Source organism: Cnephaeus nilssonii (assembly GCF_951640355.1).
Source record: "Cnephaeus nilssonii genome assembly, chromosome: 24".
NCBI classification, from domain to species: Eukaryota; Metazoa; Chordata; class Mammalia; order Chiroptera; family Vespertilionidae; genus Cnephaeus; species Cnephaeus nilssonii.
In genome coordinates, this window is record NC_137095.1 from 15,492,812 (window position 1) to 15,515,643 (window position 22,832).

The 22,832-nt window shown below is 53.2% G+C and overlaps 3 protein-coding genes across 7 annotated transcripts in view; 1 reads left to right on the plus strand and 2 right to left on the minus strand.

Moving 5' to 3' along the window:
- Positions 1-1,641, minus strand: part of OTUD7A (OTU deubiquitinase 7A) — an 80,518-nt gene extending 78,877 nt beyond the window's left edge. For all 4 annotated transcript variants that reach the window (XM_079763962.1, XM_079763964.1, XM_079763960.1 and 1 more), the window contains exon 1: positions 1,509-1,641. The gene's annotated coding sequence lies outside the window, so the exon portion shown is untranslated. The remainder of the gene's footprint in view (positions 1-1,508) is intronic.
- On the plus strand, positions 1,514-16,580 carry MKRN3 (makorin ring finger protein 3). 2 transcript variants are annotated; one of them, XM_079763966.1, is made up of 2 exons: positions 1,514-3,059; positions 16,499-16,580. In XM_079763966.1, exons 1-2 carry the CDS (start codon positions 1,615-1,617, stop codon positions 16,509-16,511), a joined length of 1,458 nt encoding a protein of 485 aa, XP_079620092.1. In that variant the 5' UTR covers positions 1,514-1,614; the 3' UTR covers positions 16,512-16,580. The 2 variants fall into 2 exon arrangements, with proteins under 2 accessions (XP_079620092.1, XP_079620091.1); XM_079763965.1 differs by lacking the exon at positions 16,499-16,580 and adding an exon at positions 3,461-5,179.
- On the minus strand, positions 16,396-21,782 carry MAGEL2 (MAGE family member L2). The gene is made up of 2 exons (XM_079763958.1): positions 20,899-21,782; positions 16,396-20,625 (listed from the first exon to the last, which is right to left on the minus strand). Exon 2 carries the CDS (start codon positions 20,531-20,533, stop codon positions 17,036-17,038), a length of 3,498 nt encoding a protein of 1,165 aa, XP_079620084.1. The 5' UTR covers positions 20,534-20,625; positions 20,899-21,782; the 3' UTR covers positions 16,396-17,035.
- Between the last annotated feature and the right edge of the window lie 1,050 nt (positions 21,783-22,832).

Consider the following 22,832-nt stretch of genomic DNA (forward strand, 5'->3'; position numbering starts at 1 on the left):
TTCATATATTTTCCTAATAAACCTCACCAGAAATTTATCCGTTTCAATAATAATTTCAAATAATAATAATAATAATAATAAATTTCAAAGGATTTTGTTTGATTCAGCCCCCTTCATGTTTGTTTTTCTTTCATTAATTTCTTTATTATTTGCTTCGATCTGATTCACATGGTACATCACTTTAAAATATAAATTTAGGATATAAAATCCCCTCTCAGACACTTATTTTAGCAAACGACATCTAATAACACATAAAACGATGATACAGCCTAACACATTTATTCTTGGAAAAATGGTAAGTTAAATCTTAAAAAAAAACAAAAACAAAAAACAGCAAACACCTATCCGTGCAAATAATCACGGCAGGATCTCAAAAAAACGACTCGGAAAATGACATGACAAAATTCAGGACTGTATGCATGATCAGGACCCTCAGCAGAGGAGGACTCTACACTATTTTTACCCCATTAACAAAATGCATCTGCAAAAAGGTCAGAGCGCTCACAGGCGGAGATTAGCAAGCACCGCCCTGAGCAGAGGGCAGAGGAAAAGGGCGGTGAGAGGCCGTCCCATCACCCAGCAGCGCGAGCCTCGGGCAAAGAAAGCGGCGAAACAAAGGAGCCCCCCGCGCCCCCCGCGCCCCCCGCGCCCGACACCAGCCAGAGAACACCGAAGCCGGGGCGCACGGGGGCCGGGGCGCTCCTTACGGCAGCCGCAGCGGGGCTGAGCGGAGCCTGCGGCTCCTGCACACACAGCGCGGGGAGAGGCCGGTCCGAAACCCCCATAAAACCGGGACCCCCCCCTCCCGCCACCCCCAAAGGCGGGCTCCGATCACAAGCGCCCCCTTTGCTCGCACCCCGCAGGCCGAGGCATCCCCAACGCCAGCCCCTGAGAATTCCCAGCACACACAGACCAGATCTTGTCAGCGAAGCAAAAGGATGCAAGCTTCCGTCCGCGGCAGGAATAAACAAAATAAACAAATAAAAATAAAAGAATCCGATTGAAATGTAAAAAGCCCCACAGCGACCTCACAGGCACAGAACATTCATTAACATTCACCTGCGAGATGTTTCGGTCACTACGAGGCGAACTTTTCAACATGGGTGGGGGTGGGGGGGGCGGGAAACAAGGGTTTTATGGTTTTTATGATTTTTTTTTTAAATAGACACATGCACACGAACGAGCAAGTGCAGTGTGTCTGCGAGAACGGCGCGACAGAAAAAAAAAATCAAAACCTCAGCGGGCGGCGATTGCATCCTCCGGCCGCGCGCGCGCGCCCCGCAGCGCTGCCGCTGCAGAGCCTGGGGGGCGGAGGGAACCCAGCTGCCCGGAACAAAGCCGGCGCGAGGCTTTGTTCCCACGCCGGGATTTTTTACACACAGCGCGGACTGGTTAGAAGACAGCCGGTGTCCCCACCGGAAGTGTCCGCCACGCCGGCCGGCCGGAGGGAGCCGGAACCAATAGCAACCGGAAGTAGAGGGCTGGGCGGAAGGAAAAAAAAGGCGCACCTTCCCGTCTGGAGAGCCGTGAGGGCTCCTTGGCCTCCGGGCTTCAAGCCCGCGCGCAGGGGGCACCGGACACGTCTTGGCACCGTTTCAGGGGGCAAAAGGTGCAATGGAAGAGGCTGCAGCTCCCTCGGAGCCCCACGAAGCCGCCGGGGACGCAACGGATGCCCCGGAGGCCGAGGAGGCGGCCGCCGGGCCCAGCTACCGCACGCACCCGGTCTTCCGGCGTTTGGAGCCTGGAGGCCCGCCCCCCATCGGCACGTCACGCCTGCGATTGGCCTACGCCTCTGTGGGCGGGGCCAGGCCCAGGGAAGGGCCCGGACCCAGCTGGCTGCAGAGCCAGCGGCGCCCAGGCCCCTGGGCCAACCAAGTCGTCTGCAGGTATTTTCGCCACGGGATGTGCAAGGAGGGGGACAACTGCCGCTACTCCCACGCCCTCCCGGACCCGGAGGAGGCCGGGGAGGACCGCGGGTCGTCGTCGCCGCCGCCCCAGGCCCCCGAGGAGGAGCTAGGCCCCGGCGCGTTTGCGGCTGCGCACTACGAGCCAGAGGACCAGCCTCAGGAAGTGGCGTGGGCCCCTCCTCCTGCCTCCTGGGGCGCCTTGCCTGGGATTTGCTGGGTCACTGACAGGGGCTCCTTGGAAGCCGAGACCGACGATTCAGCGCTCGGAGCTGTGGGGGGAGCAGGTGCATCAGGCTGGGAAGCCGGTGCATCAGGCTGGGAGGCCGGTGCATCAGGCTGGGAAGCCGGTGCGGAAGGCTGGGAGGCCGGTGCATCAGGCTGGGAGGCCGGTGCATCAGGCTGGGCGGCCGGTGCATCAGGCTGGGAAGCCGGTGCGGAAGGCGGGGCAGCCGGTGCGCGAGGCTGGGAAGCCGGTGCGGAAGGCGGGGAGGCCGGTGCATCAGGCTGGGCAGCCGGTGCGGAAGGCTGGGCAGCCGGTGCGCACGGCTGGGCGAATGCCACTGAATTTGTTCCCGGGCAGCCGTACTGGGGCCGCGAGGTGTTCCCCGCCCCCGAGGTTCCCCAGCAGAACTTCGAGATGGAAAGGGAGCCCGATGCCGCGGGCTCGGGGCGACGGCTCTGCCGCGATGCCGCCACGGGGCAGTGCTTCCGCGGGGAGAGCTGCGCGTATCTCCACGGCGAGCTGTGCGAGCTGTGCGGGCGGCAGGCGTTGCACCCGGCGGACGCCGCGCAGCGGGCAGACCACCTCCGCGCCTGCATGGAGCGCCACCAGCAGGATATGGAGCTCTCCTTCGCCGTGCAGCGCAGCGCGGACAAGGTGTGCGGCATCTGCATGGAGGTGGTCTACGACAAAGCCAACGAGGGCGACCGCCGCTTCGGCATCCTCTCCAACTGCAACCACACCTACTGCCTCCGGTGCATCCGCACCTGGAGGACGGCCCGCGAGTTTCGGAGCAGGGTGATCAAATCCTGCCCGCAGTGCAGGGTCTCCTCGCGCCTGGTCATCCCCAGTGAGTTCTGGGTGGAGGAGCCGGCGGCCAAGCAGGAACTGATCCGGCAGTACAAGGAGGCCATGCGCACCAAGACCTGCAGGTATTTTGCTGTAGTCAGGGATTGCTGCCCGTTCGGCGAGAACTGTTTTTACAAGCATGCAGAGCCCGAGGGCCAGGGAGAGCAGGTGGTGGAGGAGGAGGAGATGGAGGAGGAGCAGGAGCAGGCACAGGAGCAGGCGCAGGCCCAGGAGCAGGCGGAGGAGCAGGAGGAGGAGCCTGAGCCTGAGCCTGAGAGGCAGGGTTCTGGGGCCTCGAGCAACCAAGAGTTGGAGCCTAAGCAGGTGGGAGAGGACAGCATGCCCTTTAACCGCCGTCAGCGAGAGCTTGTCACGCTTTGGCTGGTCAGTCTGTGGTTGTGTAAGTGTTTCTTTTCACTGGGAGAGAATGAGCCTCTTTTTATGTATTTTTTATTTTGGGTTTTTTTTTTTTTTTTTTTTCCAGAGAACCCGTGGGGACGTGGTTCGTTGGGAAGGAGTGGGGAGGCCCCGGGGGAACGAGATTGCAACTTGACTCTGTGGCATGTGGTGTAGTGTGTTCACCGCTTCTGTGCTGACGCTCTCCCATCCGCTGTTGCCTGTTTGATTCTGCCCGTGGATAGGCCCATCCGCCATGTACCAGCAGCTGTGGAAAGCCATTTCTATGGGTCACTCATCCGTGTTCTCGCCCATCCCCATTACTCTCCCCCCAACCCCCAGGAGTGTGGTGCCCCGCCCCCCCAGAATAACACAAAGTCCTTTAATGTTATTGCTGGTGGTTGTTTTTTTTTTTTTTTTTGGTGTGTGGTGGTGTTTTTTGTTTTTGTTTTTAAATTTTTATTTTTCTGGTGCAATGCCTCTTGACTGTCAGTTTTATGGTTTATTTTGTCATCTCTGTTTTCAACAGGATTGACTCAGTTCTAGGCTAGTGTTTGCAGGACTTCCACACTCATTGTGAAGCCCCTCGAGAGTAAATGGGACAGGGTGAAGGGAGAAGTCTTAACTGAACCGAGGACCTTTGTGCTGCTACAGCCTTAAGAAAGCCGGACCCATCCGGGGGGCCCTGGGCAGCTGCTCCCTCGTCTCCGCTGTTTACATGTGTGTTTTTTCCCCCCGCCCCGATTCAAGTGCCCTTTCTTACCTGTGGTGACCTTGTGGTTTTTTGTGAACCAGGTATCTATGTTTACATGTTCTCATCCTGCTTAACTTGATGTGAAAAGTATTTCTACTTGGAAGTATCTATTTCAGAACTCGGCGTATCAGTCTGTGTGCGTAGAAGTGAGTATCCAAGTGATGTATTTGAGCCCTAGCCGGTCTGGCTCAGTGGATAGAGCATTGGCCCGCGAACCAAAGGGTCCCGGGTTTGAACTCCGGTCAAGGGCATGTACCTCGGTTGCAGGCCTGATCCCGGCCTTGGTCCTGGCGAGTGCAGGAGGCAACCAGTCGATGTCTCTCTCTCTCTTTCTCCCCTCGGTGTCTCTCTCTCTCTCTCTCTCTCTCTCTCTTTCCACCCTCTCTAAAAATCAATGGTAAAATGTCCTCGGGTGAGGATGAACAACAACAACAAAAAAAGTTATTTATTTGAAGACGTCTCTATAATGTTTATGTAGTAAAGTAAATATTGAACTGGAAGCTAAAGGCCACAGGCTAACAGAAATTTCGCTGTTGTGTGTGCGTGTGAGGTGGTGAATAATTCTTGTGTTCCTTCCACAGGCGTCAGTGGTTAGCATCTGTTGAAAAAGGCTATTCAGTCGGATCTGGCCAAGTAGGGCACAGATCTTAAAGGATTTGCTAAATAAGATGTTGTTTTTTTCCGTGGTGGCTTTACTAGCTCGCTCTGCTGTTATCAATAAAGAAATGTGTGTTACAACCATCTCATTTTCCCTTATTACAGCACAATTCTGGACACAGCTCTTTGTATTCCATATTTTGTGTGATCTCTAGACATTCCGCACGCGGGGCTTTTGACAGAAGTTTTCAACATGTCACTGAAAAGCTTTTAAAAGAGCAAATAGAAAATTAATAAAAAAAAATTGAAACCAGTCAGAATACAAGATTGGAAAGGCAAAAAAATTGAAATCTAGAAACGAACAGAAATGAATGAAATACAACAGTAATGTCAAAAGTTTAGAACACAAATACCCCATTAGATTGCATGAACATGTTTTAGAAACGAAAAGCCACAGTTTTCCAGCCTTGATTATAATGAAAATGAAACTCTATGCTGTTTAAAAGACACAGCTGAAATGTAAGAATACAGGAACATTAAAAGCGATCGGATGGAAAAAAAACAATCAATCCAGCAGGGAGGCTGTGACTTCTTATCAACAAAGTGTATATTAAGGATAAAAGCATCCCTGGAGATAAATACGGATGGCAATACAATTCAGTTAAAATTGGCCAGGAAGATAAAACTATCCCAACTTTGTAGTCATTTAATAACCCAGCATCAGATGCACAAATGAAGAATTGATAAGAATAGAAAAATTACAGTGTTTGAGTGAAAAAATTTTAAAAGTCTTTTCAGTAACAAACAAGGAGAGAATGTGAGGTGGACAGCACGGGTTAACCATTGAGTGGACCTGCATAAAGGGCTGTCTGAATTTGTTGAGAATGCTCCCCGCTGGGCTGACGTAGCTGAAAATATGCTGGGGGCCCCAAGTCCCAGGAGATTTGATATCTAACGTATTTGCTGAGTTTCTACCACGTACTTAGCACTCAACAAAGCATGAGTTTAGTTCCCAGAACCGCCCCCCCCCCCACTTCCTGTGGTTTTTCTCCTCATCCTGATGAGTCCAAGTAAAGAGGTGAAATTACTTGCTGCTTTCACTGTGGCCTATGGGTACACATGACCTACAGGTACTCAGTGTATTTCCAGGTCACAGACACTGTGATCCCCCATATACATGGCCAAGAGCAGGTGGAGCACGTGACACTGGCTACCGGAAGCACATCTGCAGTCTGTTAAGTATGGATGGTGTGCCAGGTGGGACAAAGAGGGCCAGGGGACTGCGGGAGTCCTGGGGCTTTCTCTGTGGGCCGCCAGACGTGGTGTTTCTTGGTCCACCTCTCAGCCTCCCCTATCCGTACACTGCCTCTCCCCTGTGACGTGACGCCCATAAGTTAGCATTCAGCCTGTTTTCACTGCGACCCTTGCCATAGTCCTTCCCTCTTGATTCCTTCTTATCCAAAGAATTCCCCATCAGGAGGTTCTGGCTGTTACTGGCATGCAGGGTGAGCGGTTTGACGTGAAATCTAAGCGTGTGCCCACCCCCAAGGGATGGGACACTCAAAAGACTGAGCTGACGCCAAAGGCTTGGTGAGCATCGAGTGGTGGCTACGCCGTCAGAGGGTTTTTTTTAAACAACCTGGAAAGCTCAGAGAGCTGTGTTCTAACGTACGCTACCTGGTGTTGTGAAATGTCACGTTTTTTTATTCCCATAGATTCTTGCACCAGATAACAATCATGAAATGCAGGGGCTGGGGAGGCAGTGGGACCTGGGTTAGTAGAAGATAAAATGTTCAGGCAACAGGATCCTGACTCGGCTTCTCACCAGCCATGCACTCAGGAGCATGTTAGTTCCAACGTCTGCACCTCAGTTTGTTCATGTGAGAAATGGGTACAACAGCACGTACTCTGCAGGGGTGCTGTGAGGAGCAAGTATAATGAGGCAAGGAGCTTGAATCCTGTGGTATTTTTTAAAGTGGCAGTTTTAAAAGTGGGACTTGGGTATGTTTGTGGACCTGATCAGAGCAGATCCAAGAATTGGCAGTCCACTAAGTTTTTTTTCTTTTTGGGAACCTTTGGAACTGGAATTAATGTAACAAGCATCCCACCCTTGGTGACTGGGCACCTGTGTATGCAAAGTAATCCATCATCTTTGTTGGGTTAATTTGCATACTCACTTCTGATTGGCTGGTGGGCATTGCAAAGGAATGGTCAATTTGCATCTTTCTCTTTTATTAGTGTAGATTACTTTCATAGAAAGGGGGTTCATTCCCTTTTGGTCATAATTTCAAAGAGGCCCAAGTAATTTTTTCCCCCCAGCAAAAGCCCATCCAGGTGAAACTAAAATGCTATTCTATTTCTGAAAATATACTACACAACAAAGATGTTTTCTTTGGGATGGATGCCTACATGAGTCAAATAAGAAATAAGATGATGTTTACCCATAGGAAATTTCCTGTCCCTCATCAGCTCCATCAGAAAGAGGTTCATTAATAGGGATGTCACTGACCCCAAGGCTGGGTGACACGTCTCCAGGGCCTGCCCATGGAGACAGCCGGGCCACCCTTGTTGGGGTCAGGAGCAAAGGACCCCTCCCCACACATAGCTTTGCTCTGAGTGACTCAGAGAGTGTGTGGGTCCTTCCTCCATGGGGACTCATTCACTCAGCCCTGGGGTCTGTACACAAGATTGGTTCTAACCACATGAAGAATGCCTGGGTGAAGCAAGTCTGACTTGCCTACACTGGGTGTGTCTCAAGTTGGTCGATGTATAGACTTAACAAAGATGCTGCAACTCTTCATGGTCCTTACTCTTTCCTCCCTAAGCCTCGCCCAGCACTGTGTGATTTCTGGAATTTCAGTGATGGGAAGGGAAATATTTCCAGTTAATAAACTTTTTTTTTTTTGGTAAGTTTTTTAAACGGTTTTGTTTTTTTGGGGCGGGGGAAGCTGGTCTCTGTTTCTATAGACGATGCTAAAGTACAACTCTCCCCATAGAATAGAGTTGGGGTGTAGATGGGGAAAGGGGCGCTTGGGAAATGGCCCAGCACTAGTGCAAAAAAAAAAATACATCAGAATTTTTACCATGAAAATGTAGACTATATTCCATTTTCCATGTTGAATGACAACTAACAAAAATAATTGTATTTGCCAAAACCGGTTTGGCTCAGTGGATAGAGCGTCAGCCTGCGGACTGAAAGGTCCCAGGTTCGATTCCGGTCAAGGGCATGTACCTTGGTTGCGGGCACATCCCCAGTAGGGGGTGTGCAGGAGGCAGCTGATCGATGTTTCTAACTCTCTATCCCTCTCTCTTCCTCTCTGTGGAAAATCAATAAAATATATTAAAAAAATAATTGTATTTGATCACAATGAACCTGTCGATTGAGATTGAGAAGTTAGTAGTATAGGCAACATTCTCTGATGTCGATAACAAGGAAATAAGCGACTGCCACATGAAAATTCTTTTAAGTGTCTCTCAAAAATAATTTGATCAGAGAATGAATGAATGCAGAATCATTCAGCAGGATAGAGTAATCAAAAATGATGCACGCATTATAAACTGATGAACAAAAAGATAGATACACAGACAGTAAAGCATCAAACAGACTGTCAAATTACAGGGGGAAGGTTAGGGAGAGGTGGGGGAGATAAGAAATCAAACGAAGGACTTGTATGCATGCATATAAGCATAACCAATGGACGCAAAACTCTGGGGGGTGAGGGCATGTATGGGTGTGGGGTGGGGGGGGGCAATGGTAAGTTATGTACACATATAATACCTCAATAAAAAACAAACAAACAAAAAATAAATAAATAAATAAATAAATAAAATAAAAAATAAAAACATAAGTTGAGAAATATTCAAACAAAAGAACTCACATGTTTTCAGAACTTTTTAAATTCTCAGTATGGTGCTATAATACCTGGGGAGCTGTTTGTCCTTGATCCAGTAAGCAATGGGAGTTTTGAGAACAGAAGGAAAAGGATTAATCACAAGCCATAAAAGTTGAATCAAGCCGAAACCGGTTTGGCTCAGTGGATAGAGCGTCGGCCTGCGGACTGGAAGGTCCCAGGTTCGATTCCGGTCGAGGGCATGTACCTTGGTTGTGGGCACATCCCCAGTAGGGGGTGTGCAGAAGGCAGCTGATCGATGTTTCTCTCTCATCGATGTTCCTGACTCTCTATCCCTCTCTCTTCTCTGTGAAAAAATCAATAAAATATATTTTTAAAAAAATGATGCACGCCTTGATCTACAGGACAGTGCTGGTCTGTGCTCAGAGTAAAACCAACTTTAAATACGAATACAATATGCATTGCCTAGAAAGACCAATCATTTAATAAAATAAGCATCCAAATCTGTAAACTTGAAAGACACAACAACATACACGCAGTGCACGCACACATAATCAGAAACAAGATTAAAGTAAACACAAGTGGGTTAGGAAATGGGAACGTAAAAGCTGCTGCTTTGGAAAAAAAAAATCAATGAACAGATAATGTAGTAACTTGACCAAAAGTTAAAGGAGAAAGACAACTGTCCTAAGGAAGACATATGTATGATTTTTGGCTGCCCCCGGGCAACAGTTTTGAAAGTTCACACGTAAGCAGGACGTGGCCGTACATGGTGGTCAGCTATCTTGGAGGCAGTTGCCCGGAAGTTGGTTCAAAGCCCCAACATTCATCGCCTGAAGCCGGACAGCATGGATGGCCCCGGAGAGCATTGCGCTAAGGGAAATAAGCCAGTCAGAGAAAGAACACGTACCAGCTGGTCTCACTCCTATGTGGAATCTAGTGAACAAAATGAACTAGCAAGCAGCGTGGAGACAGACTCATGGTCACAGAACAGACGTGACGACTGTCAGAGAGGGAGGACGTTGGGGGCTGGGTGAGAAGGGTGAAGGGATTGAGTCAACGAAAAAAACACACAAAACACCAGAAAGACTCATGGACACAGACAACAGTGAGGTGATTACCAGAGGAAAGGGGGAAGAGAGGAGAAGGTAAAGGGGAGACAAAGGGTGATGAAAGGGGACTTGACTTGGATGGTAAGGACACGAGACGAAATACAGATGATGTACCGTAGAACAGTATTCCTGAAGCCTGTGTAATTTTATTAACCCATGTCACCCCCATACATTAAAAAAAACACAAACCTGCAGCATACCTTCAGAAATGTGAGCTGTCTATTGTTAGCTGGCCCACAGCAACGAGCTTCCGTTACTCTTGTCTCTGTCTCCCACACTCTGACCCACCCGTGTCATTTCATTCAGGGACATCTCAGAATTTTTCTCCCATCACCTCTACCAACTTCTCTCATCTCCCACTCTCTACCCCTGGAAACCACCAACCTGTTGTCTGTTTCTATGAGTTTGGGGGTTTTGTTTTGTTTTTTTAGATTGCACATATACATGAGATCATACAGCATTTGTCTCTAACTTCCTTCCCTTGACATAAGGCCTCCAGGCTCATTCATGGCTTTACAAATGGCAGGATTTCCTTGCATTTTTTATGGCTTAATAATACTTCATTGAAGGACATAATTTATACCAAAGAATAGCCGGTACACGCACACACCTGCCCCTCTACACCCATGTGATCCACTTTATGAAAAATGTTGCAAAAAATGTAAAAATACACATTAGAAAAAAAAATCCGAGTAAAAATATTGCTGTATTTTTATAGCTTTGAATAAGTCAAAGGGAAGTAATGCTATCGGCTTGGATCAGGCCCAAACAAGCAGGCCCCTTCTCTTTACTGACAGTGAAAATTATTTTGACAATTAATGCGTTGCCCACAAAACCAAAAATGAGACATACAGACATTTCAAAGAGGGATGTGAAGTCTTCTCTCTGAGCAGGTGATAGAATATTGCATGTTGAAAATAAAAAACTGCCCTAGCCGGTTTGGCTCAGTGGATAGAGCGTTGGCCTGTGGACTGAAGGGTCCCGGGTTTGATTCCAGGTCAAAGGCACGTACCTCGGTTTCAGGTTTGATCCCCAGCCCTGGTTGGGGCATGTGCAGGAGGCAACCAATTGATGTGTCTCTCTCCCATCCATGTTTTTCTCTCTGTCTCTCCACCTCCCTTTCACTCTCTCTAAAAAGCAATGGAAAAATATCCTCTGGTGAGGATTAACAACAACAAAAAAGAAAATAGAAAACGTATCTGGAAAACTTCAAAAAGCAAAAACCAGTGAGGTACTAAGAAAATCCCGTCTAAAATGACAACCATGAAGAAAATGGAACGAAGACCCACTTTTCATGGAAACCCCCAAAATAGGTCATGGCTGGTGGAATACCAGTGGCTGAGCCCCAGATTAGAGTTCGGCGCCTTCCCGTCGCTGCATCTGAGGACTGTTTTATCTTCTGATTGTATCTTTAACAATTCCAGATCTCCTGGGTTGGAGGTTGAGTGTTGGTGTCTTTGTTTTTCATCATACAAATTCCTAAGGGGAGGCGGTTGAGCCTCGCAAGGGGTCAAAGATAGGAATAGATCAAAGACCAAGGCCAAACTCCCTGTCTTCTGATGTGGAATTTCAGACATGAGTCGGGACTCTGCCCGGAGCCATGAGGCAGGGGCTGACGCCGAACCCGGCTTCTCCTAACCGTTTAAGGAACAGTGACACCCATTCTTGCATCATCTTAAGGGACCGGCTGGTATCTTCTCTTCGGAGTTTCCACTAAACGCCACTGCTTATGTACAGCAGAAACTCCCCAATCTTGGAGCAGATCTGTATTGGAAAATAATTCCTTGACAAATCAATGGATGCCTGGCTGGTATGGCTCAGTGGTTGAGCATCAACCCACGAATCAGGAAGTCACCGTTAGATTCCCAGGTTGCCGGCTGGATCCCCAGTATGGGGTGTGCAAGAGGCAGCTAATCAATTATTCTCTCTCATCCTTGAAGTCTCTCTCTCTCTCTCCCTCTTCCTTCCTCTCTGGAATCATTAAAAAATATTTTTAAATATTTATGTGGCATGTCAAAGGATCTAGAATAGATAAACATAATTTGGAAAGCAGTAATAGAGAATCACTGTGCTTGATCTCAAGGCTTTCTGCGTAGCTACAGTAATGAAGATGCTAGTGTCGGTGGATAGATACGTACATCAAGGAGACAGACTGGAGAGCTCAGAAATAGCCCACACAAGTGCAGCCAGCGGATCTTTGACGAAGGTGCAAAAGCATCGGGAGAAATAAATCTCCTACACTTGTATACAGAATAAGCTCAAAATGGATCATGGATTTAAGTATAAAGTACAAAAGCACTAAACAACAACAACACATCACCCTAAACTTTTAGAGTAAAACTAGGAGAAAATCTTTAGGACTTAAGGTCTGATGGAAGATATTTAGATATGAACTCAAGAGCATGACTCATACAAAGAAAGAAATCCACAAGTTAAACGTCATCAAAATGGAAAACTTGTGCTGCGTGAAAGGCCCTGTTACGATGAGGAAAAGCCACCTGCAAGCTTTACCTGCCTCATGAAGACGAAATCCAGGTGAAAGAAATCCCAAAAACCAACATTATGAAATAAAAACATAACTTTTAGAAAACGGGCAAAGAGGACGAAGAGACATCTCACCAGCGAGAATATAGCTAGTAGTGTTCTACCCCTTCCTGGGATTCGCCCTTAGAACCTTCTGGAAGATTTGGCAGAAAGAAAGGGAACCCAAGACCTGGGCTCTCCAGGTAGATCTCTCGAGTCTTCCTTTTCGTGGGGATTCTCCCCAGAGGGGCCATGCCTGTTGTGCTAACCATTTCTTTTCTGTGCCCCTACCACTTGGACAATTGGGGACAAGAAAAAAAATCAAGAAGGGGGGTTTCTCTAACTCTGAGAAGCTTTTATGTGCGAATTCGAGGAGTTGCCAGAACTTCCCAGCAGAGGGCGATGTAGCCTTTCAAGTCTTAGAGCTGTGGGCGAGCAACGTCCTACAGTTGTGGGCGTGAAGGTAAATTAATAACAAGTGGACTGCATGCCCGGTAGAGGCCACAGAGACCCTGAAGAATTCTCCATCCATCACAGCTTCAACCATCAGTTCCCGTTTGCTGACAACGTTGTTGCCTTATATACAACTTTGACAAGTAACTGGCCTGCGTCTTTTTAAAAAAATTTTTTTAAATATATTTTTATTGATTTCAGAGAAGGAGAGAGGGAAACATCAATGATGAGAGAGAATCATTGATCAGCTGCCTCTTGCAGGCCCCACACTGGGATCGACCCCCAACCGGGGCATGTGCCTTGACCGGGAATCGAACCGGGGACCTCCCAGGTCCGTAGGTCAACGCTCAACTACTGAGCCATGCCCACCGGGCACTAGCTCACATCTTTTTTTTTATTTTTACTAGCTCACATCTTGATTGCTCTCCGGAAACATCACTTAAAGTAAAAAATTGTCCCCCAAATCGGATCATCCCTTTTAGAGAAATATACTAAGATATCCACTCACTTGTAACTGAACATCCTACACTGCTTGTACCTGAACATCCTGGATTTGGTCACTTTGAGAAATATTTCTAAATTTCTCTTTCCCAGGAGTCAGACAGCGTCATGGGAAATGGCTTTTGTTGAGATAATGTTACGGCTTTGATGGGAGTCTACTGGCCCCCACTTAAAAAATTTTCAGGCCCGGCTGGTGTGGCTCAGTGGTTGCGTGTCAACCTATGAACCATGAGGTCACGGTTCGATTCCCGGTCAGGGCACATGCCTGGGTTGTGGTCTTGATCCCCAGTGTAGGGCATGCAGGAAGCAGCCGATCCATGATTCTCATCATGGATGTTTCTATCTCCCTCTCCCTCCCTCTCTGAAATTGATAAAAATATATTTAAAAAAGTATTTTTCGGGCACATGTGGTCATGTCTCCAATCCCCCAGAATGTCATTTAGTGTTAGAACCCATGGCACGTTGTTTTCTGGGGAAGTCTTTTGTCTTTTCAGAAAACTCATTGGACCAACTTGATGTTAGTATGTCCGGCTCTATGCGGGGGAGGGGGATACATATTCTACTTAATATCTTAGTATCTTCCACTCTGATAAGCATGTTTTTGTGAAGAAATCTTTGCTCCCACGGAAGGTTATTTCCGTTCGCTATAGTCCCATAATGAGTTTCTAAGTAGAAGAGCATTAATATCTTTAAACGTGTTAAAAACGCAGTGGGCCGAATTTATTTCAGGGAAGGTTGTAGTACTTTGCACTTTCGTCCGTAGTGCCTAAGGATGCCAGTTGCATGACTTTATGTCTATTAGGTGTTCCACGGGCTTTTATTTTATTCTATGCCAATTTAATACATGAAAACTGGAATATCTGTCTTGAGATATGAGTGAGGTGCAACAGTTTTCAGAGTTATTTTCTATTTATATTTCTTTTTTTTTGTGTCATTTGATTCTTTTCCCCATTTGATTACAGGGACTTTATTCTTTTCTCCATTTTACGATAAAATGCCTTGCGTTACGTTTATCGACACTTTAGTGCTTTAGAATAAATGGGTCTTGAAATTATTCTTACCGCTTCTAACTCTATCTTTTTACATATGCTCAGATGTTGTTTTCTGCCTCTGCTTTCATAATATCATCCCTCTTAAACTTTTCAGTGGAATATCTGGCTAGTTTGTTTGTACTTAAACATTCATTATTATTGTAATTTGTCTCTCCTTACAATCGAATACAAAAAAGTTCTCACATGTAGTGATGGGAAGGCTGTGTGTTCCATAGTGTGGGGCTCAGCCACGACATTCCACCAGCCACTACATATTTTGGGGGATTTCCATGAAAAGTGGGTCTTCATTACATTTTCTATATGATGGTTGCTTTAGTGCAGTGGTCGGCAAACTCATGAGTCAACAGAGCCAAATATCAACAGTACAACGATTGAAATTTCTTTGGAGAGCCAAATTTTTTAAACTTAAACTTCTTCTAACGCCACCTCTTCAAAATAGACTCGCCCAGGCCATGGTATTTTGTGGAAGAGCCACACTCAAGGGGCCAAAGAGCCACACGTGGCTCGCGAGACGCAGTTTGCCGACCACGGCCTTAGTGGATTATAAATTGCAAGTGTCATACGATGCTACTTTCCGATGTTGATCCACAAAGAACATCTTTTTTAAAAAAATTATTTTGAGAGAAACATTGATGTGCGATAGAAACAACCATCAGCTGCCTCCTTCACCCCCCCCCCCCAATTGGGGATCGAGCCCACAACCCGGGCAAGTGCCCTGACGGGGAGTCGAACTGGCCACCTTTCAGTGCCCAAGATGGCGACGCCCAAAGAGCATCTTGCTCAAGCCCCCCCGCCCATGAGTAGATGATGGAGAGGAAGCTAGAGAAACAACTTTGCAGGAACAAACAAGAAAGACGAGAGCCAGCAAACCCTCTTTGGGGGGTAATCCTCAGCTGCCTTCCATGGGCACTTGCTGTTTCCCAAATAAATACCTGACTGTTGCTTTGGGGGCAGAAGCGCTGTACTATACTCCCTGACCCAGCACGTTTGCAAAACCAAAAACAAAAACAAAAAACCAAAAAACAACAACCCACCTGCTCCCCCATTTCAGGGACCCCTGGTCACGTGGACAACTTGCCAAAGACCCCCTGTAGCCAGGCCCCTCGCCCTAGAAAGGGTGGAGAAGAGGTTTTTACCTTGTGCTACGACCTAAGAGGAAATGAGGAACGTTTGGGCGGGAAAACCTCGGGCAGAGGTGATGAAGCAAGTTTGATGGTGTTGGGGGGGGGTGGGGGGGATGGCGACGTTGCACACCGGGCAGCTGCCGGAGCGACAGAACCAGGGTCGGCCGCTAGGTGGCAGGCGAATTCCACCATGACCAATGACCGCCTGCCTGGGACTTCATCTTTACCTAGAGATGGGGGGGGGGGGGGGCGGGGGGGGAGTAGGTGGGTTAGGGTTGGGCGGTTTTGGCCCTTATAGGACAGTAGGGGTGGTGGCCACGCTGATGATCCCCGTCCTCTTGAAGAGAGAATGACTTTCAGAAAGTCTTGTATAAGCCAGCCCGGTGCAGGCGTGAATATCTTCCCCCCCAAACACCCAGGATGGCACACTGGTCCCTTGTGACCCCTCCCTCACCAGTCCCTGCACCCCAGGGCTCAGATATTGGCAGCTGACGTCCCCTGCATGTTAGGATTGAGCCCCCCAACCCCCAGAATCCCCTTACCACCCCCCATCACCCCCAATATATAGGACCCCTCGTTGTTTGAAGGCTGCTGTTCTCTTTTTCCTACCAGAACCCTGGATAGGATGCACGTCTCCACCCCAATATCCGTGTGTTGATAAAACCCAAGTTCCCCCGAGCTACTGGACCCCCCACCCAGGGCCACGTGACTGACAAACGCCTGGATACCTGTGTTCCTACAGGTGGAGGGTCCCCCTCACCCACATAACCTCCAGAAAACCTGCTTTGAATGCCCACCTTCAGTGACCTCCCCTTGGCCCGTGCCATTGAATGAATCCACCTGCATTCAAACACTTGCCTACAATGCGGAACTAATCAAGCCCACGGTGAGGGGCTTTGTGAAGTCTGGACTCTGGGTTTGATGTCAATCTTATGTCCCCCCCGCCCCCCACCCCCCATCAAAACCACTGCGTTGCAAGGAAGAATGTAGCCCCTGTGTCCCGTCGTAGTCTTGATGTTCTGGTGTATTCAGAGAGGGGAAAAAACACACACACACACAAAACTTGGCGAGTAAAAAATGAGAATGAAGACAAACACCTCTGTGTTATGCTGAAAGTATATTTATTTAGATATAGATATAGATATTTATTTCTCTGCAGACAGCGTGACTGATGAGCCATGTTTTACACATCAAAGGACAGCCTAACTTTCAAGACTACAGAGTTTTGCACCAGGATGAGATGGATGGCTGCGTGACAGTTCATTTCACAAAGCCAGCACAACTCTGGGTACAGCCACAAGTTGAACACGTCGAACACGTCGTCGAACACGAAAACGAGAGAGAGAGAGAGAGAGAGAGAGAGAGAGAGAGAGAGAGAGAATCACACGGCTCACTGAAGTACACAAGTGCCAGGAGGTACCCAGGAGGACAGTAGCCACTTGAAGTCAACAGCACGTGAGGATGTACAAAGCTTTGGCAGATAACAGGAACCGGATTTGAGATCCAAGTGTGTTACACACGGTAGGATTGGAACAGAAAACAACACCAGGAAACAAATTGACACAACCCCACCCCCACCCCCCCGACCCCCGCAATACGCACACACACGCACACGCACACGCACGAGGACCCTGTGAGCGGCTCTTGGCCCGGGGTTGGGGGACACGAAGGAACAGAGATAGTGGTGGGATCTGACTTAGCGGGGGTGGGACCTGCGGTAGCGACCCCCGGCGCGCCCGTAGAAGGGACCCAGCTCCTCGTAATCCCACTCGTCATCGGACTCGCACTCGGCCAGGGCCTCGAAATAGTGGAACGGCCAGCACTCGGGATCTTTGTTATGGAGCTTGGCCAGGAACTTCAGCACAAGCATCTTGCTGATTTCCATGAACGCCCGGGGGCCCCACAGGAACTCGTACTCGGTGGGCTGGGTGTTGGGGATCTCCCTGTACTCGAGGTACTTCTGCCTGACAAACTCCTCGGTGATGAGCTTTTTTATGTTGCCCAGGAGGCCATGATGGCCCCGGACATCCAGCCCCAGCTTGTCCAGGAAGCCATAGAGCATGTCTTCCCGGATGCAATTGCCTTTGATAAAGATCAGGCTCAGAACGGCCATCAGGAGGCCCAACTTGGGGATCTCCAGGCAGGGGGCGGGCGTGGCCACGGGGCCCCCCCCAAACTTGTTGATGATCATGTAAGAGTGGGTCTGGGGGTCTACCTCCTTCAGCTGATACCCAAAGACACACTCCAGCTTGTGGTTGGCCCGCTGGATGATTTCCAGGGACTGGTCCTTGTACTCCCGGATGATGAACTTCACCATCTCGGACCGCCTGATGGGCACGTTGCCTCCGTCCTTGACCAGGAGGAACTGCACCAAGGCGTTGGCCCGCTCATCCAAGGGAGACAGGGGCCCCGCCTCCACCTTGGGCTCCCCCTGGCTGGTCCCCACCCCCAGGGACACACCAGCGATCTCAGCAAGCATCAGGGGCGGAGGGTTCCCCGGGTTTTCCCACAGACTCAGGGCCCTCGAGGTGGCCGGGCCCTCCCAGGCGCTCAGGGCCCAAGAGGTGCTGGGACCCTCCCAGCCGCTCAGGATCCGGGAGGTGCTGGGGCCCTCCCAGCCGCTCAGGTCGCGGGCGGCGGCGATGGGGTCCTCCCAGTCCCCCAGAACCTCCCAGGCGTCATAGTCCACGTTGGCCCAGCGCCGCGGGGGCTGCCAGTTGCGCATGGCCAGCACGTGGCCACGGCCGCCGTCTTCGCCGCCGTCGTCGTAGTAGTCGTCGTCGTCGTCGTCCTCGGTGTTGAGGTGCTTCTTCTTCCGGGTGGCCTTGCCCCCAGGGCGGCGGGGGGGCTCGTCGGGGGTCTTGGACCCCTCCTGCGGGAAGGCCATGGCCTGGGGGGCGGCCGCCGTGGCCATCAGCATGGTGGGCTCCGCCTTGGACCCGCTGGGGGCATTCGGGTTGGGCTGGGGCACCCAGGGCACGGCCGGCAGGGCCTCGGCGTAGGCGAAGGGATCCTTGGGCGCCAGCGGCAGCGACTTGGGGACCTCCGGGATGGCGGGCGGCACCTTGAAGGCGTCGGACTGGGAGGTCGACGGGAAGCAGCCCCTGGGGGCGGCCCCATAGGCCTCCGGGGCGGCGGGCAGGCTCCTCCAGGCCGGCGGGGCGCGGGCCGCCATCCCCTTGGGCGCGCAGAAGGTGGCGGCGAAGATCATGCGCTCCTTGGAGGGGGCCCTGCGCTCCCGGGAGGAGGAGGTGCGGCGCTCCTTGGACGAGGAGGTCCTACGGTCTATGGACGAGGCCCTGGATTCCCCCGACGGAGTCAGCAGGGACTTGACAGGGCCCACGGGAAAATTTGCCGCCACTAGGGGGGCTGCGGGCTGGCCCTGCAGGGCCGCCGGGGGGCCCTGCTGCCAGGAGGGCTGGAGTTGCATGTCGGGCAGCTCTGCTTGCGCACTCGGCGCCGGGGCCTGCTGGGGGGGTAGCTGCATTTGCAGTGCCTTCTGGGAGGCCGGGCCCCCCGGAAAGGGCTGCTCCTCCATCTGCAGGAGAGGGGGGCCCTGCCTCTGAGCCTCCTGGGCGGGCAGGGGCTGCCAGAAATGCCCAGGGGCTTTGGGAGCCTGCCAGGCCAGCGCCTGAGCCTGGGGCGCCTCCTGGAACTCCATCGAGGTGGGCATCTCCTGGGCCACGGGAGCCGGCTCCTTGGGGGCCTCCCAGAGGATGGGAGGGACCGGCAGAGCGGCCGGCAGGGCAGCCTGGGACACCTGCGGGCCAGCAGGGGGCGCCGCGGGCACCTGCACCTGCGGGGCCAGGCGCACCTGCGGAGCCGCTCTCATCGGGGGCGCCGCCCGCAGCTGCGGGGTGGGCAGCCGCGCCTGGGGGGCCTGCCGCAGAGGGGGTGGGGGCGGCAGGGCCTGCCAGAGCGGCGGCGGGGTGCTCAGGACCTGGGGGGCGGGCCGGATGGGCGGCGGCGCCTGGCGGATCAGCGGCGGCGCCTGGCGGATGGCAGGCGGCCCCTGGCGCACGGGAGGGGGCCCCGGGCGGATGGGAGGGGGCCCCGGGCGGATGGCCGGGGGCACCGGGCGCAGCGGGGGCTGAGGCTGCCAGGCGATGGTGGGCGCCTGCCAGGTGACCTGCGCCGCCTGCCAGCCCAGGGGCGTGGCCTGCCAGCCCTGCCCGGGAGCCTGCCACCCCGGCGAGGCGGCCTGCCAGCCGGGGGGAGTGGCCAGCTGGGCTGGCGGCGCCTGCGGGCCCTGGGGGACCTGCGGCGGCGCCCTTATAACCTGCGACTGGATTTGCAGGATCAGAGGCTGAGCCTGCGGGGCCCAGGACGCCAGGGGCTGCGCAGGGGGCGCCGTCGGCTGCGCCATGGGCTGCGCCATCGGGGCCGGAGACGCCGTCGGCTGGTTGATCGGAGCTCTCGCGGCCGTCGGGTGAATCATCAGGACCCCCGGACCTGGAGGCTTGGCCATCGGGGCTCCCGGAGGCGGCGGCTGGGCGATCAGGGCCGCCGGGGGCGGCGGCTGGGCCAGCGGGGCTCCCGGAGCAGCAGGTTGGACCATCAGGACCCCGGGAGTCAGAGGCTGCGCCATCAGGACCCCCGGAGCCGGCGGCTGTGCCATCGGGGTCCCCGGAGGGGCCGGATGCCCCATCGGGGTCCCGGGAGGTGGAGGCGGCACCATCGGGGTCCCGGGAGGGGGAGGCGGCACCATCGGGGTCCCGGGAGGAGGAGGAGGAGGAGGAGGCGCCATCGGGGTCCCGGGAGGGGGAGGAGGGGCCAGGGGCCCCCCGGGAGCCGAAGGATGCATCATCAGGACCCCCGGAGTCGGAGGCTGCGCCAGCGGGGCTCCCGGAGGGGGCGGATGGATCATCAAGACCCCGGTGGTCGGGGGCTTGCCCATCGGCCCTCCCAGCGGGGGGCCCTGGACCAGCGGGGGGCCCCCAAGGGCGGGCGGCTGAGCCAGCGCCGCCACCGGGGCGGGCGGCTGGACCTGCGGGCCCTCCCAGGCGGGCTGCGGTGCCTGCCAGGCGGCCAGCGACGCCTGCAGGTCCATCGGAGGTGGGTCCCAGGGGACCGGCGGCGCCCGGGAGGAGGCGGGCGGGGCGCGCATCAGGACGGTGGGGCGGCTGTAGACCGGAGGCTTGGGCGCCTCGGCGGGGGGACTGGCATCACCCAGATTCTTACTCAGCTGCGACATGCCGGCCGCCGCTGCGCTCTGACAGCCGGTGGATGGGGCTCTCTCCGACAGCTGCCGGGCCTCCTTCCTCTGCTTGCCTTTTCCTTTTTTTCCTTTTCCCCCGGAGCGAGGAGAAGAGGGGAGAAGAGAGAACGCGCCTACGTGGCCGGCCAGCCGGCGGCTCTCTCCCTGCCGAGCGTCCGCCGAACGGGAAGTCGGCGCCGGCAGCCCGCTCTGCTCTCCTCCCGCAGCGGCTTTGCGCAGTGAGAGGGGGAGGGAAGGGGGCCCGATCCCGCCCCTTCCCCGCCTCCCCGACCCCCACCAGCGGATCCCGCACAGGGGGTGGGGGCGCACCTACCCAAAATCCTGGCTCGGATGCCACGTACCTTTTTCTCCCCTCCTCTGTCTCTCTCTGTGTCTGTCTGTCTGTCTGTCTGTCTGTCTGTCTGTCTGGGTCCTGTCTCCAAACGCAGGCAAGCCCCCGGGGCCGGCTCCGTCCCAGGGAGGATGCTGGTCGGTGGTGGTGGTGGTGGTGCGTCTGCAGCCGAGGCGGCGGCGGCGAGAGCAGGAGCGCGGCTCTGCCTCCCCGAGCCCTCCGCGCCGCGGTGCGGAGTGGGGACGGACCACCGCGGAGCAGGGGAAGGCATCCACCCGCGGGGGGGGGGGGGGAGGAGGAGGAGGAGGGGGGCGATGGCGTGGGCTGAGCGCAGCCGCAGCCCAGCCGCAGCCGCGGCAGGCGAAGACGTCTGCGATGCGGGCGTCAGCCGGAGCCGCCCCCCGCCCCCGCCCCCCCAACACACACACTCCCCTCCCTCCCACACCCCCCTTCTCCTTTCATCTAATTGTCAAAGTTGATGGAGGAGGCAGAGGCGCCTGCTCCCCTGGCCTCCCCTGGGGGATGGGGACCGAGGCCCCCCCCCCCCCCCCCTGCAGCCCCTGCTCTCAGGGACGCGGTGGGAGGCCCGCGCATCCGTCTGGATGGGGATGCGGCGTCTGCGGGGCTGGCTGTCGGGTGGCCGGGGAGGGGGATGCCTGCCCCGCGGACACCGCTTGTGTCCGGGCGAGGGATCCAGGAGGGAAACGGAGGCCGCAGGCAGGCACACGTCTGGGGGGGAAAGAAGACCCCCTGGGTGTGCACCGGGGTTTGCAGAAGCATCCGTGTTTTAGCCTGAAATGCAGGAAATGGGGCTTGAGAAAGAACAGGCGGTCGTTTTCTTTTTTTCTTTCCTTTTCTTTTTTTTTTTTTTTTTCTGGACACAGGCAGAGGAAAAGGGGTGGCCAAGAGTCCAGAGAGGAAGGAGAGAAATCCTAGAAGGTCTAGAGGTCGGAGCAAACAAGGGGAGGCAGCATTTTTATTTTATTATTATTATTATTATTATTATTATTATTATTATTATTATTTAGCACCAGGAAGCATCCCCGAGCCGCGGCCGGGATGGGAGGGTTGGGGTCGGTTTCTCCCCCGTGTTTCTCGCCTTGTTGCCGAGCGGGGAGAGCAGCTGTAAAAATAAACAGCGACGGCGGGAAAGCGTGCAGCGGGAGCGAGCCCGCGGGCCCCCAGGTGCATGTATGGGGAAGAGGAACACAGCTACACGTGAACCCCAAAACACATACCTCCGCGGGGGGGTGGTGGTGGGGCGGGGGGTAAATCCTGGGGGGTAAATCCTGGTGAGGCCAAATCAGCTTCCCCACGAGCGAGAGGGGATGAATGAACCACGCCCCCCCGGGGCCCCTGCTCCACGCTGACCAAGTTCTCCTGGAAAAAGGGTTTTCTAGAAATCGACCAAGTGTTGACTCTTCAGGTGGTTTCATCTAGAAGGGATCGCTCTCAGTCCTAGGGCAAGAGTCCAGAGCGACCGAACACACACACACACACACACACACACACACACAAAACCACACCAAAAAACAAACAAAAAACCACACCATCTGAAACAGGCCACCAGGGGGCATAAGAGAGTGGAGAGGGCTCTACCCCATTCCCCCTGAAGGGATACCCCTCTAGCCAGTGCTTCTCAGATTTGGGCGAGTCTGAGTCCCCAGGACAGAGTAGACACCCCCCCAAGTCCACTGGGGGAGTCGGGGCCACACGTTCTCAGTAGACACTGGCCTTATGTAATGAGAGAGCCATTTGGGAAGGTGGTATCTGGGTGTTTGTTTTTTTTTAAATATATTTGATTGATTTTTTTACAGAGAGGAAGGGAGAGGGATAGAGAGTTAGAAACATCCATGAGAGAGAAACATCCATCAGCTGCCTCCTGCACACCCCCCACTGGGGATGTGCCCGCAACCAAGGTCCATGCCCTTGACCGGAATCGAA